We start from the raw sequence: 18,082 nt of genomic DNA, 5'->3' as shown, positions 1-18,082 counted from the left end.
GTAAACCATAGTCTGGATCATAATTTTATCTCGGGTGCTGAACAACTGCTTGATTTTTTCTATGAGAATCGCAGTTACCGCAGGTCATCCAAAATTGCTACTTCTTTTCATTATTACTGATGGGGTTGACTTTTTACTACCGGAATATGCCTGAGCGATCCTCATGTGAGCCGATATTGAGCTCTGACGTCTGCAATACAGCTTCTTCCACCTATCCTTGAAGTAGTTTGTCTATTTCTTGTTGGCGACTACGAATATCATTCAATGGTGTGACATCTACAGATCTAGTCTTCGTAGCCAGCAGCTAATCCGTAATTCATGTAGATTGGGGTATGAAACTAAGAATGTCTAGCATAAAATGCAAACTCTCCCAGTCTTGCGGTCTAACAAGAGACATGCGTCTAATGCGATGCATATGTGTGATAGAAAAGAGTTGAATCTGAGCGTGTAGTGAACACCCCTCAGCAGTCACCCCCACATCATATCAGACCCAGAGCACCGAAGGCTGACACCACTTCACTATCGACATTCACCAGCCACTCCTCCTGAAACCGCTGAGCACCACCGCAGGCCACAATCAGTTCCTGCAGCCGGTGCCGGACAAAGTCGCGGATCGGGAAGCGATGGATCGCATCCGCGTTGTCCCACTCGCGCCGGCGACGAGTCTCGGGGTCCTCGTTCTCGGCTTCTTCGGGTTGGGCAGTGGCGGAGCCGGCGGGAGCGTTCCAGCAGACCAGGTAGTCAGCATTCTCGTCTGATCCACCTTCCGCCAGCTCGATGATGATATCGGTCCAGACGGTGAGGTACGACTGCAGGTGGCTGAGGATGTAAGCGGGAGGTGGTGCGGGTTGCGACGAGTCGGATGAGGGGCCCTGGAGGGTAAGGAGTTGTGTCAGGGCGAGAGCATGCAGTTTCTTGTGGTTAACGCTGCCGATATTGTCGTAGTGCGAGAACCACTCAGTGAGTAGCCAGGGGAATGTCTGTTCCTGGGTGGAGTTGGTTGCAGCGGCGACAGCCGATGCGAAAATGGTCGGGTTTGCAAAGGCGAGTCGTGCGAGAACGGAGTAATAGTCCGTTTCGACGACGCCGACGACATATGAAGTCTTGCGGTTGGGGCCAGTAGTTTGGCTCGCTTCGTGAGCGGTGAATAGACCCTTGAGAAGAGATTGGAGGAAGGAGCTGTCGAGAAGGGATTGCGAGATGGCGCTGTAGGTAGCCTCGCTTCCACCATCAACGGCTTCCGCTCCACGAATCATCATGTCGACAAGGCGAGCAACAACACCGGTGCGTTGTTTTGTCGTGAACTGGAGAAGAGCCTCCAGAGCGACAAGGAGTGGAAGTCGGAACTCGTCGCTAAGTACTGCCTGCGGCGAAAGCAGAATATAGGACTCGATGATTTGGAGACCTTGAGGCGCGGCATCTGTTCCTTGTTCAAGAATGGGAAGTACGGCGGGGAGGAGGGAAAGGATTTCGGGCGAGGCAGGGCTGGGTGTTTGCATGATGATAGCCGTCCAAAGCTCCAATGCCTCGTCCAAAAGGTAGACGATGGTATCCTAGCAACGTTAGGGACGGGCTATCCAGATTTCAACGGTCAATTCTTGGGCATAACTTACAGATTCAGGATGGACGGAGCTCTGGATCAGAGGAAGGATAAGCGCATGGTATCGTGCAGAGTCCTGTTTCAAAGAGTGTATCAACGACGACAGCAGGGTGAGAATTGCCTGCTTCATGAGATGTTCATCGCCGGACTCCTCCCACAACGGTGGAAGCAACGAGAGAATTTGGTCCGAGAAGACACCGATCTGAGTATTCGTTAAATGAATTTCGGGTCATGTGCAAGCTCATAAAGCTTACATGGTTCTCCATCTTGACCACGGCCGTCCGAACCGTATCCAGCAACCCCATCTTCGTTTCCGCTGCGTCAACCTCCTGTACAAGAGCCATTAGGCTTCCAAGAATGGACTGCGCATAGGGCATGAAACCCTCTGGAGTGAACTCCCAGGGGTCAAGAACTTTGCTCAGTTGGCGACCTGCGGTAATACGAACGACCAGGTCGTTCAGCGGATCATCTTTGTTTAGCAGGTGCTGGAAGATTTGGTACACAGCATCTCGGTTCAGTTCACCAGGCTTGACAGGCACCCATTGGCCAAGAACGACGGCAATTCGTCTCCTCAGCAACCTGTACTCCGGATCATGAATCTGGACTTCGGGGACCATGGTCTTCTCAAGGAAGCTATTGAAGTCCAGGTGCTGCTCGAGACTGGCTGCTGCCAGACCGATGGCCGAATACAAGGAGTCCTTCAGAACCACATTGCGGTTTTCAGTAGCTACACATTTTGTTAGTGCCAACCACTCGACCTCATGTATTCAACACAATACTTACTTGCAAAGGAATAGAACACGTGCAACAGCCGTGGAATAAGTAGATCCTTGAAATGGATGACCAGATCAAGGAAAAGCTTCTCAGAGCATGAGCGAATCGAGAACTCCCAAGCCTCGGTGCTTTGCTCTTCCTTCTTCTCCCATGACTCGGGGTCTTCCTCCCACTCCTGGAAATCGATGTTTCGGAATCTAAAAAATTGTGTGACAAGCAGCTCCATGACATTCACCACAAAGTCCTCGGTGAACAGCTGTGTCTTGACTCGTTCTACGGCCTTCTTGCGCTCCGTCTTGTCCTCGGGGGTCTGATATTTGAAAGTCTGAACCGGGTTGAAAGCCATCCGGGCGCAGGCTCTGATAAGAAGCAAAGCCCGAAGGCCAGCTTTTTCGAAAAGAGACTTTCCTTCCGTCTCAATATCGGCGCCGAGACTCACGTAGTTCTCGCTCAACTTGACGACCAATGACCAGTAAGAGTTGACAAGGGTAATGCTGTTGTCGAAGAGCGCGAAGGATGCGGGGTGTGTTTTCGCCATCTCAACGTGCAGCTTCGACAATTGAAGGATATGTTTCTCGATAGCCGTGTGGACCGACTGCGGCAACTGAATAGAACCATCCAGGAACGAAAGGAACCGACTGAAATGCGTAGTAGTCAATTCCCAGAACTTCTGTACATCCTGGTCACGGCCCGGGTGTTCGAATCCAGAGATGATGAGACGTCGGAGAACCTTCAGGGACACCAGGCTCTGTTCGAGAATCTCCAGCAAAGCTGCTTCATCCGAGCCACCGTGCTCCAAGATTCCAGTCCATCGGCCGACCTTGTCCACATAGATACCACCCAGCACCTGGAAGACCTCGGGAGAGACTGATTGCAGGTGTACGCGGGTTCTTTGGATTCGGGCAGTCGACAGCTCTTTGATGATTTGTAGAAGGATAAGGAGGGTTCGAGGGAGCTGGATCGGGTTGGCGTGAGGTTGGTTCGACGATCGGAGGAAGGTAATAACGGAGGTAATCGCATCGGGCCTTTACTGGGTCAGCATTTACAAAGCTAGTATGGGTCAGATTCGCCTTACCAATCATGAGGAAACTCGTAGCGCAGGATCTTAGCCACCATCAATGCATTCTGTAGGGCAAGCGGACGAGCAGGTTCTTCGATACCAGCCTCCAGAGCTCTTGTCTTGATCTGGGCTTTCTCCTCCTTGGAAATTGCGCTGTCATCTAACATTAGTATATATCTTGGAGAATTTGCGGGGAGATCTCGGCTCGGGACATACTTGGTAGCTGTCTTCCGCCAGTATCGATCGATACCATGCTTCAACCGGATAATGGCGAGGTATCGGACTTCGGTTGGGAGTGATCGGTCAAGAAAGACATCCTAATGATTCCACAGGTTAGCTTGAATGCATCTCGCCTCGGCGTAAAGGATCACCAAACGTACCTGAAGCATGGCATGGTAAAGAGCTTTACGCTCCCAGTTCTCCAACTGCTTAGTTCCGGTTTGAACTTGCTGCTGCGTAGAGCTTGCAGCTAGAACCAAAGCATCCACCACATGACGATGTGTCAATGGGCTTGCCTCACCGGGCAACTCGATCGTCGGGACCATGGTGAACGGTTAGACGGTTAGTCGCCGAGAAGGTGAAGGTGATGGAAGCTCTGTCCGAGCTGAACTTGATGGAGCAAGCAGTAAGCAGTGCGATCGCGTGTTACAGAATGTCCATGAGGTTGAGGACGGTTCGAATCGCGACTTGCAACTTGTTCGTCAACAAAGGCATCCCACCTGATCTTGGAGCTTCACCGCCTTGATCCCCTCATGGAGGATCCATCCCGGAATATAGTTCAGCCGGCCCGAGCCCAGCCCTAGGGCTGGACCCTCAGTTCTTCCAGATCAGAAGGGTCAGTACGGAGTAGTTAGGGCATGATCAGGCTGTGGAGAAGTATGAAGTCACTGGATTGTGATCATCGAATGCGATCTTGCTCAGGGCCCTAGTGATTTGATCATAGCTGCCATCCTTGTTTTGAGTCGGATTTGGAGCAGAGAGATGTAGTCTCGGCATACCCCTACCTGCTTTATCCGGTGTCTTAGAACACCAAGTGACATACCTATGATGTGTAACGATGGTAATGCAAGATATTGCTTGGCTCATAATGGGTATTTAGTTCGCAAGTCAAGACGGTCAAGACTCTTATCGCAAATTTCCATTGCAATCATCTGCAAATTTACTGAGATTCTCCATACATAATTTCCATTGCATCCTCCACATTTCTTCATTCAAACAAAATGGTTCAATTCGAAGATCTTCGCCAAACGGCCTACAACGCCGAGAAAGACCTGAACTCCTATCAGGCTAAGCAAGGCCTTGGCCGCAAGAGTGATTCAAGTACGCACCGACCTGCGCTTTCGAGAACTACAAATTTCTAATGCTGATAACTGCACAGCCCTCGAGTCCGGCGTTGATGAAATGGTCGACCAGCGATTCCCTCAATCAGGTGGCGTCAAGTATGGCACTGGCTCAACGGCCTCTGGCAGTGACCACCGTAAGATTCCGGAGGATGAGGGCGGTACTCGAGACGACCGTGGCAGGTAAGCAATTACCTGTCAGCCAAGCCCCATGCTAGGCAAGTCAATACTAACAGTTTTGGCACTTTTTATAGACTAGCACGGGAGAGCAGTACCTAGGCCCAGGAGGCCCCGAGGACAAAATCAAGAAGGAATCCGAGTACCGACCTGGAGATCAGGATACTATCAATGTGCAGACTATGAAGCGTCGGGGTATTGCGGACTAGATTGGAGGCATTGTTGGAAACATTGTACTTTTAACATACTAGATTATCTGTATGACCTTTGACGACACATGATACATTATCAATTCTTTCATAAAACCCAAATAATCATCCCGCAATTCTTGGAATAGTATACTGGCAATATACTTGCTACAAGGGATCCCAGCTGCACAATAAGCTGCATAGCTGCAGCGCATGTTTAAATCCGGGCTACGTCCGTAAGTCTAGGATCATGTTAATGGCACGACAAGAACGTTCATGACACGACAAACTAAACCCCTTTTGGGTTAGCTCCCACCCACTAACAAAAAGGTACCTTCGACTTCTGCATGAACACAGCTGAGGCCTCAGGTATACATCCATATCTCTCTATGCAAGCCTAAATATTAGTTCTACCTTAAGTATGTGACTACTTAACTATCAGTAATTACAAAGTTTCTGCTACTTTTATAAATGGTGTTCTGTTGTAACGCGGCATTAATGGCTTAGCAGTGTTTTTGTAGGGGTCGAGGGTACATTTTGGGGGCGGGCGGGAGCTAACCGAAAGGGGCTTAGTATGTCGTGTCATGAATGCTCTTGTCGTGCCATTAATATCATCCTAAGTCTACTTGATGGAAACTACCCAAGGCACACGTAGACTCTGGGTGGCGGATCAGGCCGTCGGCCACCCCAGGCTTCACGTCTCCAATTCGTTAAAGCATAATGTCTTTCAATCGCTCATTTACGTTTACTCATCAGGCTTGGCAGAAACTGTCTTGCCTAATTCCCAAGATCAAAATCCATTTCGCGAATAAAACCCCACATCTGTCGGCTGCCCCGCCCCACCGAGGCTATTGTCGATCAAATCTTCAAGCTGACAACCTCATCCGTGATATATCCAATCGGAAGTCACAGTGGCGGGAAGCCTGAACAATAGCAATATCTGCTTTCGGCAGGATCATCTCAGGCATAAGAAAGAACGGTGTCAGCATTGGTTCGGATAAGGCCACCCCTAGGTCCCGAGGCTCGTTCTGGAACAATGTAATGAGGGGGTTGCAGCCTTGCAGGAGGTGGCTGGACATGGGCCAACATGGGGTATATGCATGGTTTGCTATGTCCGGGAGAGTGGTGGTGGCCCTGCGACCTATATGTAGCTGGTCCCACGCCAGGCGCCAGGGTGTCTTGGTCTGTTTTTCGAATTAATTGAAAGTATTTGATCCAATAATTAAGTTCTTATTCAACATTTACTGAGCATCATGGCTGCTGAGGCATCCCAACCTATTGAGACTCGTTTGTTCATTAACAACGAGGTACGGACTGGAAACATCTCTTCAACAGGAGACAGGTCATACTAATGACTCCTCATAGTTCCGCGAGTCCTCCGACAAAAAGACCTTCGAAGTCGTCTTCCCCTACACCAAGGAAGTCGTCGCAAATGGTATATCAATCCCACCTCCACAGCAAAAAAGCCTCCTCCTTCTAACAAAAACCTCTAGTTCACCAAGCCTCCGTCGACGACGTAAACGACGCCGTCGCCGCCGGCAAAGCAGCCTTCCCAGCATGGCGCGACCTCGGCGTCGACGGACGTGCCCCGTACCTACGCAAGCTATCCGAGCTCTTCCTCGAAGCCAACAATGAACTCGCTCGACTTGAGACGCTGAGCACCGGCCGACCCATCTCGCAATTCGTCGACGCCTACATGTCGTCCGAGATATTCCGGTACTACGCCGATGCCGCGTGGAACTCGCAAGGTACCGCGAGTACACACACCCCCGGGATACTGAGCATGACAGTCAAGGAACCATATGGTGTCGTGGGACTGATCATCCCATGGAACTTTCCACTGGTGATGTGGAGTCACAAGATCGCTCCAGCGATAGCGGCGGGTAACACCGTTGTGTTGAAGAGCAGTGAGAAGGCACCGTTGACTGTGAGTATATACCCCTTGTTAGGAGGTAATATGACATCGATGTAGCACAACGCTAACCCATCAACAGTCCATCCTCGCCGCAAAACTCGTCCAAAAAGCCGGCTTCCCCCAGGCGTCATCAACATCGTCGCCGGCTACGGCAATCCAACCGGCACAACCCTAGCCGAACACATGGACATCCGCTGCATAAGTTTCACCGGGTCCAGTCTAACAGGCCAAAAGATCCAAGTCGCCGCCGCAAAATCCAACATGAAACACTGCCACATGGAACTCGGCGGGAAATCGCCCGCCGTCGTCTTCGAAGACGCAGACCTCGAAGCCGCCGCAACCCAAACACAATTCAGCATCCAGTTCAACAGCGGACAAGTCTGCGTCGCGAACAGCCGTGTCTATGTGCAAGAAAGTGTGTACGATAAGTTCGTCGCGATTTTCCGGGAGAAGTTCGCTGCCGTCAAACTGGGTGACCCGCTGGACCCGACTACTTCGCACGGTCCGCAGATCGATGCTCTGCAGTATAAGCGTGTGCAGGAGTATTTGGGTGTGGGACAAAAGGATGCATCGCTGACGCAGGGTGGTGATGCTAATGATGGCTTCTTCGTGAAACCGACTATCTTTGAGAAGGTGCCGGAGGATTCGCGGCTGATGCGGGAGGAGGTGTTTGGTCCCGTCGTGGCGATCAACACGTTCAAGACGGAGGAGGAGGCGGTGCAGAAGGCCAACGATACTGAGTTTGGACTGTACGCTTCGGTCTTCACCAAGGATTTGGATCGTGCGGTGCGCATGTCCAGGGCACTTCAGGCGGGTCTAGTAGGTGTGAATTGTACCAGTCCGACCAATGCGAAGGATGCCGCGTTTGGTGGCTATAAGATGAGTGGGAATACTAGGGAGGGCCTGCTGTACAGCATGGAGAACTTTGTACAGAAGAAGTCTATCTTGATCAAGTCGGGATAGGGCCTCTTCCAGAATAGTAGAACATCTGTCGCACCGAGTTAAGTGATCAGCTAGCTTACCAGGCACCATCACGCTTAAGATAGTTTCCCAAGTCAGGATAGTCAGAGCAATCGACTACATGTACCAAATCAAGCTCACTTTGTACCAGCATCCAGCATACCATGCTTAACGCAAGTGAAGAGGCTGATTCATGTTTTGAATTAATCGAAGCAATTTTTACAATACTAGTAGAAATCTGAATGACTCGTTTAACATGCAAATATTTGGTGATTGGCATTGCGAATCATAGCTAAGACATTAAGGCAAATTGCCGAATTGGAAAACATACCAGCCATTTCCTCCTCTCTGGACAGAAACCTCTCCGGCTATCCTTGCTGGCGCGATCATAATTCTACATACATAATTGTGACTGGTGACATGAGATATTCACCAGTCGAAGATCCACCCACTTGAAATGACAGGCGAGAGCCTATCATCCGCTTAGAGCAGGTAGGCAAACATAGCCACCAGAGCACCGGTCACGGCGGTGGAACCGGGGATGGTGATAGCCGCAGCAGCGCCCTTGGACGCAGTGCTGGAAGCCGACGAAGTGGTGCTGGTGGTGTTGCTCGCAGTCTTGCGGGTAATGGTCACCTTGGTGTTGTAGTCGGACTTAGTGTCCCAGGGGTAGGGGCTGGTGTAGTTGTAGGTGGCAGCGTGGCCGGCATAGGTCTTCTTGACAATGTCCAAGATACCGTTGCCAGCAGAGCACTTGCCGTCGGTCAGGGGAACGGGCCAGATGGGAGAGAACTTGGAGATCTCGCCAGCCGATTCGGGGCCGGGGTAGGTCTCGTTGAGGCGCAGGTTAGTAATGTCAACGTCGTAGTTGACGTAGCCAGTCTTGTTGGCGACGATCTCGAAGATGTTGGCACCGCAGTCCCACTGAGCTTTCTGTTAGTCACATTGTCTCGTTTTGAAGGGGTCCTTTCTTTCTTTACTTACGCGGCCGAGAGAGGGCAGACCCCAGTTAGCACTGATGGAGGCAATGGACGAGTAGTGGGTGTAGAAGGTGTCGTCCTTGGTACCCTTGAGGTTGTCAGGGACAGCACCACCAACGAGCACGCTATATCAAAGTCAGTATATCGTCGATAAGCAAAAAGCAGCAAGGTGATAGACGCCAGCGCTGTCCAACATACCTGAAAACACGGTTGGTCTTGTTATAGGTATCATCCTCATCGAAGGTCAAAAGGATGAGCGAGTCATTCATGAAGTAGTCGTTGGTCAGCAGGGTGGACATCCAGCTGCGCTCCCACTTGGCACCAAAGGTGATGTTGGTGTCATGAGCATCGTTGGTCATGTTGGGGGTGATGAAAGCCCACTGCGGAAGCTTCTTGTCGGTCAGATCATGCTCGAAATCAGTGAAGTTCTTAATCTGACGAGCACGGGTCTCGTTCTGGACGACGGAGTCGAAGAGGACCAGAGGGTTGTGCTTGCGAACATAGTCGTTCTTGAAAGTCTTCTGGTTGGAGAAGTTGAAGCCCTGGAAGCCGGGGAAGGGTGAATGCTCCTGGTACTCGCCCCAGGAGATGCTCTTGGTGTCAAGCAGATCAGCAACGGTGGAGACATTGCTGGGAATCTGGATGAATGCGTCATTGTCCATGCCAAAGGTGTCACCACCACCAGCCGCGCAGTAGTTGGGCTCAGATGGGTGGGTGACGGCGTAGAAGTTGGTTCTAAAATTTAGAGTTCAGCGGGGAGTTTCAGTGCGGAGAATGGGATGTCGATCACTCACAGCAGGATACCCTGGGTGGCCAACCACTGCATGTTGGCATCGGCAGCCGCATCCTCGTAGTCAATGTTCTCCAGCCAGACCTGGTAGAAACGGTTGAAGGCAAGGCCCTTGACGTCCGAGGTGGGGGACTCGGGAAGAGTGGTGGCAGCAGCCTTGTTGATATCCGCGAGCGAAGGTGAGGAGACGGTTGCAACCTGGGCATGAGCCAGGGTGGCCGCAGCCAGAAGAGTGGCAACGACACTCTTCATTGTAGCGATTGGTTCTTGTCACACGTCAACGAGTATCGTCAAGGAAGACAGGAAAGCCAAGGAAGAGAGAAGCGATGGTAGAGGAGGAAAGAAAACCACGAGGAGAAGAAAAGGGAAGGGATGCGCAGAAGCTTGGTTGATTTATACGGAGAGGAGCTCCGGGGCGCACGTGGTTGCACAATTTGGCAGGCACGTTAGCTGTGCAGACTGTTCTGGTTGATTTGCTAGTCTACGACCATCAGAATCCCTGGTTTAGTCCAGTCATTGCTAGTGAGACCAGAGGGTACTCCATGGTAGGAGAACCCTCGCAGGGATTACAGGGTTACAGTGGCTGGGTAATCGACGGCGTCCGGCTTAGTGCTTGTTAGTGCTTGACCAGTGCTTATTATGGGCCAAGGCTTGCCCAGTCCAGTTAGCATCGGACACCGTTATTGTAGGGCTAACGACAATCGATGGGGCAAGTGATGGATTGTTGATAAATAATGTGGGAAAGGGTCCCGATTTGATGGTGAGGAATTGCTGAATGATCATCGGAGTTGCCCCCACGATGCTAATTGGGGGTCTCTGATTGGCTGTCACTTGGTCAAGCCCTGGTGGGGTCAGGCACGTGCCTTGCTTGGGCGGATGCTTGGCATCGCCATTGACGCCCCGTTTATACCTCGATGTACCTCGATATGGCATATATACGGGGTGCAGGAAAGATGGCCGCCCCCAAATGATGTCTCAGATGTCTCCTGCACGTGTAATTTGTGACTGGCCCTCATTCATCTTACTCTGCTCCATTGGATCCTTATAGGGCTCGGTAAGAAGCCGCCATACCGAACAAGAAGCAATACCCGATTGCTGGTTCCTTCGCTTCACGCATCGAGAAGCCTTCTGAGTTCTGTCGCTTTCGGGTCATGTTGCCGAGGTGGGGAGACGCGGCATAAGCCGACCACTAAATTAACTACTGTAGTCTTTAGCGAGCTCTGGCATGCTTGGGTGTAGCGAACATGTCTCGTGGCTTCCAATCACCGTCCAGCAATATTGCGTCTAATATTCGCCCGGGCTGATGGAATTGCTCCAGAAGCCTCCATGAAATCAAAATGGCGATGACTTGTAAAACGCGGAGTTTTCTATAGGTCCGTGCCTGCAGCGGGTGGGACAGAGACCAAGTGCAATTGGACATCCTCTTTGGGCACGCCTATCCAGTTAGATATCCATGGATAAAGAATTCAGGCAGAAGTATTATTGTAGAGCTCCAAATTGCATACGAGATGTTATCATGAGGCCTGCTCTCAAATATCACTTCCAGTTACACCAGGTACTCTTCTCCCTCCGAGAGTTACTGTAATGGTGGTCATTAGGTGTGCCCCAGAGAAAAAAAGATACAGGCCTCCAGTGCTGGGCTCCGCTCCGCTGGTGGCCTTAGCATGCGATTGGAAGTCGATGCCCCTGTCACAAAATGAAGTCGAGGAGACTAGCTTCCAGTGCAAAGGTACAGCGAATATAATAGTACGCCAAATTCCAGATTTTCATAATCGTAATCCACCTCTAGTCCAGAGAAAATCAGCTCTTATACTCCAGCTAGTTCCCGGAACTAGCGAGCATATCTTCCTACAAATCTTTGCAGCTTGATCAAATTACCATGCTCTCTTGCATGACTTGCGGTTGCGGGGGCATCTTGAATATATCTCAATGTCAAAGATCCACGGAAATTTCATTTGAACCTTGATCAGCTTTCACACAAATTTTTGGCTGTTCAGTATATTGACCAACCGAGGGAAGAGACTAGATTTGTCTACAATTACACACTATCTCACATCCTCACTCTCATCCTGGCTTCAACCACAGATCTTTCTCCGGAAGGGTAGGTCACGTGAAACTAACCTCGGCTCCTGCGTCTGGGGAAGCCGAGTACCCATAGGCCATCTCCGTGGGCCGACCCTTCCCCATCTCCTCCTCCACACTCTCCCTTTCTTTCGTCGCGACCGCCGCATCATGATAATACGATGAGCTCAACAAATTTCGCCGCTGCACAGGAGCGGGTTCTTGAGCGGAGGCGCCTCCGTGAGGCGGAAGCGCGTGCTCGACGTGCGGAACAGCAGCGGGCGTCCCCGATCAACCCGGCCACTGTCCAGCGTCTCCCATATCCATTGAATCGTGTCCCAGGAGCGGGGTGGTCGCTATGGAACTCCATCAAGGGGCGAGATGGGACGCGCCCGGCGTTTCGGGTGGGCCAAGTTGATGCCGAGCTACTGGACGAGGAGCTGCTGGGCCTGATGAAAAACCAGGTTGGGGATGCTCTCAAATACTTTGGGGTATGCAGGTTCTGGCTATAGCATTGTTCGTGATCTGTGGAGGGATGCTAATCTTATAACAGCCTCAAATGAGGGAGGACTGGTCACATGAAATCCTATTCGCACTACGAGCGATCCTATTCAAACTCTCGATCTGGGACCACAATGCGTCATATGGAGCGGCCTTGCAGGGCCTCCGATATACTGATAGCCGGAGCAAGGGCCCCGTTCACTCTGCCCCCACCAAATTGCAGAAGACAATGTATGGCTTGCTGACGGTCGGTGGGCGATATGCGTGGGACAAGTGGGAGAGCTGGCTTGTTGGACAAGAGGGTGGCTATGAAGAGGTTGGTCATGTACACAATTTTACGGGTTGACTGTCTTGCTAATGATCGGATACAGCCATCACAGGAAGTTCGGATGTTCTCCCGTATCACAGACCTTGTTTCCACGACACACTCGGTCGCAGCCTTTGTTTCTTTCCTCGTGTTCCTAGTGAACGGTCGCTATCGTACTCTCGTCGATCGAATCCTCCGCATCCGCCTCACACCACCATCAGCTCAGGCCAGCCGGGAAGTCTCCTTTGAATATCTAAACCGACAGCTGGTCTGGCATGCTTTCACCGAGTTCCTCCTTTTCCTTCTTCCTCTGGTTGGTATCAGCCGTTGGAAGCGATGGATCTCACGCGCATGGCGGAAGACCGTCAAAGCACTCAAGTCGAGCGGGGACGACGATGAGGTGACCGAGAAGCAGGGAGAGCTCGCCTTCCTCCCGGAACGGACATGTGCAATCTGCTATCGGGATCAGAATCCGGCTGCGACGACCGAAACCGATGTACTTGCGGCATCGGCGGGAGCGGGTGGAATATCGGGATCTGCTCAGACAGATATCACCAACCCATATGAGACCATCCCCTGTGGCTGTGTCTACTGTTTCGTCTGTATTGTACAGAAGCTAGAGGGAGAAGAAGGCCAGGGCTGGGTCTGTCTCCGATGTGGTGAGGTTGTCAAGAAGTGTCAGCCATGGAATGGCGACGTTCTCGAAGAGGCGCGTTCGCAGCCCGGCACAGGCAAGATTGTTGGGTTTGCCATAGATGAAGAGCCACATGATGACGCCCAGGACGCGGAAAACCCCCAGGAACAAACTGGCAAGTCCAGTCCCTTGGAGGAAATCACTGCCGATAAGGCCTTGCAGCACAACCAGTGGTCTACGGACGAAAAGGAACCCGAAGAGGACGAACCTACGACCGAAGCCAATGGGTTTGCCGACCACCATGAAAAATCATAGGCATATGCCATTGCTCCTTGGTCTTTGCTTTACCTTCTACTATGTATACACTATCGAGTGCAGCTGTTATGCGAGCTCAAATTGCCGCGACGCCTGCCATTAGAAACCCCCTCACGATACCCACCCAACCTGGGATATTATAACGCCATGTACATAACCAATCATATCAATCATTATTCCACTTTGAATCCATCCATATCTACTTCATCCACACAACCCCACAAAATCCAATAACAGCCCCAGTCAATGGAAACAAAGACCGGCAGAAATTCAACTCTGCCCATTTCCACATTAACCCAGGGACCTCGTCATCCTGCTTTTCACGACGAAACTTCTCCGCCGCGCTCAGCACCATTCCCTCCGTCCCCTCCGCCAACGCCTTATCGTCGCGTGTTGCATGCGCCCGCAGCCGATCATTCGTACCCTTCATCGCCGTCAGCGTCCAGGGTACCATGCCCAGAGTGACAACGGTAGCGGTGACGTAAAGGCTTGTCCAAGATTGACTGCTTGTGGCTGGAGTAGGTGTGTCACGCAGTGTCCAGGCGAGATACCCGTTAGCTAGCGAAGCTACAATCGCAATGGGAGGGAAGATTCTCTTCCCACGCTCGTAGACATCCAGCCACTGGTGGGTTAAATGGGCGATTGGTGTACCGGGTACTTCGTGCGCGGGAATGATTGCGCCTGGTGGCCGGCGTGCAGGAAGGGCAAGGTTGGGAATGTCCATTATAGAGAGGGCCATAACGCCGCCTGAGAAAGTATTAGATTGATGCTATCTTAATGTCACCATTCCCATAGACTCTATGGGTGGTTAGTGGAATAAGGGAGAAGGGTTCCAATACCGGCTGTAAAACTACACCCCAGCGTCCCGATTGCTTGGGCAATCATAATATCAGTCATTATGCCGGTAATAGACTGGGTAGGTAGTGTGTGACTATGCAGAGATGGTGGTGCCAATCGGGGAATTTGTCTCAATACAAGATCCGAGATAAAGGTAAGACAGGAAAGTAATCGCCGAGGTACTGGGGAATGTAGATGTGTCGGATGAAAGTTAAGAGATGTTTTGGCTTGGGAACTCGGGGAGAACAAAGAAATTGCCCCCCCCCCCCCCCCTTGGGTGAGCGTGTATGACGTTACACCTAATTGAGTTTAGTGAGGCGGTGGGAATGTGGAGGGCGTTGGATGATTACACGAGATGGATGATTTTTTACTGCCATTGTTTACTGGCTGGCTTTGGCGAAGGATTATTGGGATTGCTAGCAGTTTATACACTCGCCAAGCTCCTTTCTTGAGGTGCTTCAAGTATGGAGTACTTTCATCAAGGTCCCCATCACTAGTTTTTCAATTCCGGGTACATAGTTCTTCTCCCGGGCCCAGTGTGCAAGCCACAGAAGATATTATAGCTAGATATAATCTAATATTACTGGATATAATCGATCTCAGTATGTAAATTGACACTTCCATGTCTAAATGAACAGCTCCACTCCGGCAGACTTACCGAGGCCAAGTCGGGCAATAGGCGCAACTCCGATGGGAGCTCAAATGCGATCGCACTGACTGGCTGCCCGCCTGACGAACGCGGGGTCCACTGGGGTCGGCCAGATCGGACTTAACTGCGAGATAGAAAAGTGGGATGATGCTTTCTTAAGCTCTGCTCAATTCCCACACAAAGATCCAATTCCCTGCCGTGCCAATTCATTTAACCCATCATGGATCCCGCTCAGTCAACCGAGCCTAGCAAGCTGCTCGAGCCACGCTACATCAACTTCCCCAGTCTGCCCACCGACGCCAAACATCCAGACGGCACCCCCGCACTCAACCGGCACTCGTCGACGATCACCCGCGGTCATGAATTCCCAGGCGCACGAGTATGTTGGATTACTATTTCCAATGGCGATGCTCAATGCTGACTGCTTTAGGCAATGCTCTTCGCCGCTGGCGTCCCGGACAAGGAAGCAATGGCTAAGAGCCCACACGTGGGTATTGCCTCTGTCTGGTGGGAGGGCAACCCTTGCAATATGCACTTGATGGACTTGGGCAAGACGGCAAAGAAGGCTGTCGTCGAGAAGGGAATGATTGGCTGGCAGTATAATACAATTGGTGTTTCGGATGCTATCACGATGGGTAGTGACGGTATGTCTAGTGGGCGAGGGCTAATACATCGTGGAATCAATGCACAAGCTGACTGTTGAACAAGGCATGCGATTCTCTCTGCAGACCCGTGAAATTATTGCCGACAGTGTCGAGACTGTCACCTGTGCTCAATACCACGATGCCTGTATTGCCATCCCCGGCTGTGACAAGAACATGCCCGGTGTGGTGATGGGTATGGCCCGGCACAACCGCCCGTCGATCATGATCTACGGCGGTACAATCAATATCGGTTACTCAGAGCATCTGCGGAAGCCTATTAACATCTCGACATGTTTCGAGGCGGCGGGTGCTTACGCATACGACACCCTCCGCCAGCCCGACGATGGCGGTGAAACTAGCAAGACAAAGGATGAGATTATGGATGATCTCGAGCAGCATGCCTGCCCCAGCGCCGGTGCTTGCGGTGGCATGTTTACTGCCAACACGATGGCTACTGCGATCGAGTCTATGGGTCTGTCCTTGCCTGGTTCCTCGTCTACTCCTGCCTCGTCGCCTTCGAAGATGCGCGAGTGTGTGCGCGTGGCGGATGCGATTAAGATCTGTTTGGAAAAGAATATCCGCCCCCGCGATCTGTTAACCAAGCGATCATTTGAGAATGCGCTGGTGATGACGATGGCACTGGGTGGTTCCACTAACGGTGTTTTGCATTTCCTCGCTATGGCACGCACTGCTGGCGTGGACCTGACATTGAATGATTTCCAGCGGGTCAGCAATAAAATCCCCTTTATTGCCAATCTGTCGCCTAGTGGCAAATATTACATGGCTGATCTCTACGAGATTGGCGGTATCCCATCAGTCCAGAAGCTACTGATTGCCGGAGGTCTCCTGGACGGTGACATCCCCACCGTTACTGGCAAGACCCTGGCCGAGAACGTGGAATCCTTCCCCTCGCTGCCACAGGACCAAACCCTGATTCGTCCATTGAACAACCCTATCAAGGCTACAGGTCACATCCAGATTCTGCGCGGTAACCTCGCCCCTGGCGGCGCCGTAGCCAAGATTACCGGCAAGGAGGGACTCCGGTTCACGGGCAAAGCCCGAGTCTTCGACAAAGAAAAACAACTCAACGACGCCTTGGACGAAGGCCGTATCCCACGTGGGGAGAATTTGGTCCTGATCGTCCGCTACGAGGGCCCTAAGGGTGGGCCCGGCATGCCGGAACAGCTCAAGGCCAGTGCCGCGCTCATGGGTGCAGGGTTGAACAACGTTGCCCTCATCACGGATGGCCGGTACTCTGGCGCCAGCCACGGTTTCATTGTCGGCCATATTACCCCCGAGGCGGCTGTGGGAGGACCGATTGGTCTGGTTCGCGATGGGGACGTCATCACTATCAATGCCGAAACTAACGAGTTGAACATGGACGTATCGGATGAGGAACTTCAGGAGCGTCGCCGCCAATGGACGCCACCTGAACCGCAAATCACTCGCGGTGTGTTGGCAAAGTATGCACGCCTAGTGGGTGATGCGTCGCACGGAGCCATGACAGATCTCTTCTAGAGGGTGAGATACGTAAGAAAGGGGGGGTAGAAGGGGGTCATAAGGGGTGTCTCTAGCTTTTCGAATGATCATATTCCGGGATCCTTGAAAGATGATAGTCCAAAAATAAGAACATGGCTTTCCTGTTTGTTGTATAGGGGGGGCGAATCTCCACGTGGTATCGAACACCTCAACTTCTAGAAGCACTAGAAGGGGGGTTGAAGAAAGTCCCGCCTCCCCAAGCCAACGAAGGCGGTCGATTCCGTCATGTGCAGGCGCCAAGTGGACCCCGTCAGTCACGTTGTTTCCCCCACGCTGCGCCGCCGGAGATTGTGAGTGGCCGAGCCTAATGTCTCTCCTCTGCCTCGTTCCTGCGTCTACATGGCTTAGTTACAAGTTACAACTTATGATTAGCTTTCTGAGACGAGGTTTTTCCAGTCAATATGATTGGTCTATTATTTTAACTTCCGTGGTGATATATCTGTGTATAGCTACAGCTTAATCTAACCCGTTTCTGAGTGGAATTATCTTCCGTTGTGAGGGCTGAAGCAAAACATGATTCAATCTAACAAGGCTAATAATATGCTGTTTACGAAAATCTTAAGGAGGGAAATGAGCAGGGGATGGGCAGCGCTACTGAGGGTTTTCGGTGTGTTCGTTTCTTTAACGTCTCGCGATGCATTTCCCAGCCTCATAGGCTGCTGCAGCAAACGTGGACGATCCAAAATTTTCTAGAGGAGGGTGTGGGTTTCTCGCCGTGGTTCTGGCTGTGTTAACGTCGGCGTCGCGTATCCGTGGGGCTAGTCACCCCTTCCATTCCGTTCCTCCGTTTCAGGGACTACATGGGGATGAA

The 18,082-nt window shown here is 51.6% G+C and overlaps 7 protein-coding genes across 7 annotated transcripts; 4 read left to right on the top strand and 3 right to left on the bottom strand.

Moving 5' to 3' along the window:
- Positions 1-479: 479 nt before the first annotated feature.
- On the bottom strand, positions 480-3,979 carry N7473_000886 (putative importin 11; the record flags this gene model as incomplete). Its single annotated transcript, XM_057146826.1, has 7 exons — positions 480-1,553; positions 1,614-1,802; positions 1,855-2,327; positions 2,384-3,399; positions 3,450-3,587; positions 3,651-3,751; positions 3,815-3,979. 7 exons carry the CDS (start codon positions 3,977-3,979, stop codon positions 480-482), a joined length of 3,156 nt encoding a protein of 1,051 aa, XP_057014712.1.
- A 675-nt stretch (positions 3,980-4,654) lies between these two features.
- Positions 4,655-5,160, top strand: N7473_000885 (uncharacterized protein; the record flags this gene model as incomplete). Its single annotated transcript, XM_057146825.1, has 3 exons — positions 4,655-4,754; positions 4,813-4,957; positions 5,034-5,160. The coding sequence occupies 3 exons, from the start codon at positions 4,655-4,657 to the stop codon at positions 5,158-5,160; spliced, it is 372 nt and encodes a 123-aa protein (XP_057014711.1).
- Positions 5,161-6,342: 1,182 nt separating this feature from the next.
- On the top strand, positions 6,343-8,162 carry N7473_000884 (aldehyde dehydrogenase family protein). The gene is made up of 4 exons (XM_057146824.1): positions 6,343-6,446; positions 6,505-6,574; positions 6,633-7,070; positions 7,134-8,162. Exons 1-4 carry the CDS (start codon positions 6,393-6,395, stop codon positions 8,015-8,017), a joined length of 1,446 nt encoding a protein of 481 aa, XP_057014710.1. The 5' UTR covers positions 6,343-6,392; the 3' UTR covers positions 8,018-8,162.
- A 335-nt stretch (positions 8,163-8,497) lies between these two features.
- Positions 8,498-10,036, bottom strand: N7473_000883 (acid phosphatase PHOa; the record flags this gene model as incomplete). The annotated part of the gene is made up of 4 exons (XM_057146823.1): positions 8,498-8,947; positions 8,999-9,119; positions 9,193-9,729; positions 9,789-10,036. 4 exons carry the CDS (start codon positions 10,034-10,036, stop codon positions 8,498-8,500), a joined length of 1,356 nt encoding a protein of 451 aa, XP_057014709.1.
- Positions 10,037-12,027: 1,991 nt separating this feature from the next.
- Positions 12,028-13,602, top strand: N7473_000882 (pex2/pex10/pex12 family protein; the record flags this gene model as incomplete). The annotated part of the gene is made up of 3 exons (XM_057146822.1): positions 12,028-12,336; positions 12,399-12,662; positions 12,718-13,602. The coding sequence occupies 3 exons, from the start codon at positions 12,028-12,030 to the stop codon at positions 13,600-13,602; spliced, it is 1,458 nt and encodes a 485-aa protein (XP_057014708.1).
- Positions 13,603-13,801: 199 nt separating this feature from the next.
- N7473_000881 (anthrone oxygenase family protein) lies at positions 13,802-14,667 on the bottom strand (the record flags this gene model as incomplete). Its single annotated transcript, XM_057146821.1, has 2 exons — positions 13,802-14,349; positions 14,442-14,667. Coding segments are annotated over 2 exons (774 nt in total), but the record flags the coding sequence as incomplete, so codon positions are not given.
- Positions 14,668-15,308: 641 nt separating this feature from the next.
- Positions 15,309-17,250, top strand: ilv3B (putative mitochondrial dihydroxy acid dehydratase; the record flags this gene model as incomplete). Its single annotated transcript, XM_057146820.1, has 3 exons — positions 15,309-15,467; positions 15,519-15,732; positions 15,797-17,250. 3 exons carry the CDS (start codon positions 15,309-15,311, stop codon positions 17,248-17,250), a joined length of 1,827 nt encoding a protein of 608 aa, XP_057014706.1.
- Positions 17,251-18,082: the final 832 nt, after the last annotated feature.

This window comes from Penicillium subrubescens (genome assembly GCF_028828155.1).
Source record: "Penicillium subrubescens strain IBT 31985 chromosome Unknown utg000001l_segment0_segment0, whole genome shotgun sequence".
NCBI classification, from domain to species: Eukaryota; Fungi; Ascomycota; class Eurotiomycetes; order Eurotiales; family Aspergillaceae; genus Penicillium; species Penicillium subrubescens.
The sequence above is the reverse complement of the archived record's forward strand: the minus strand, read 5'-3'. Positions and strand labels throughout refer to the sequence as shown.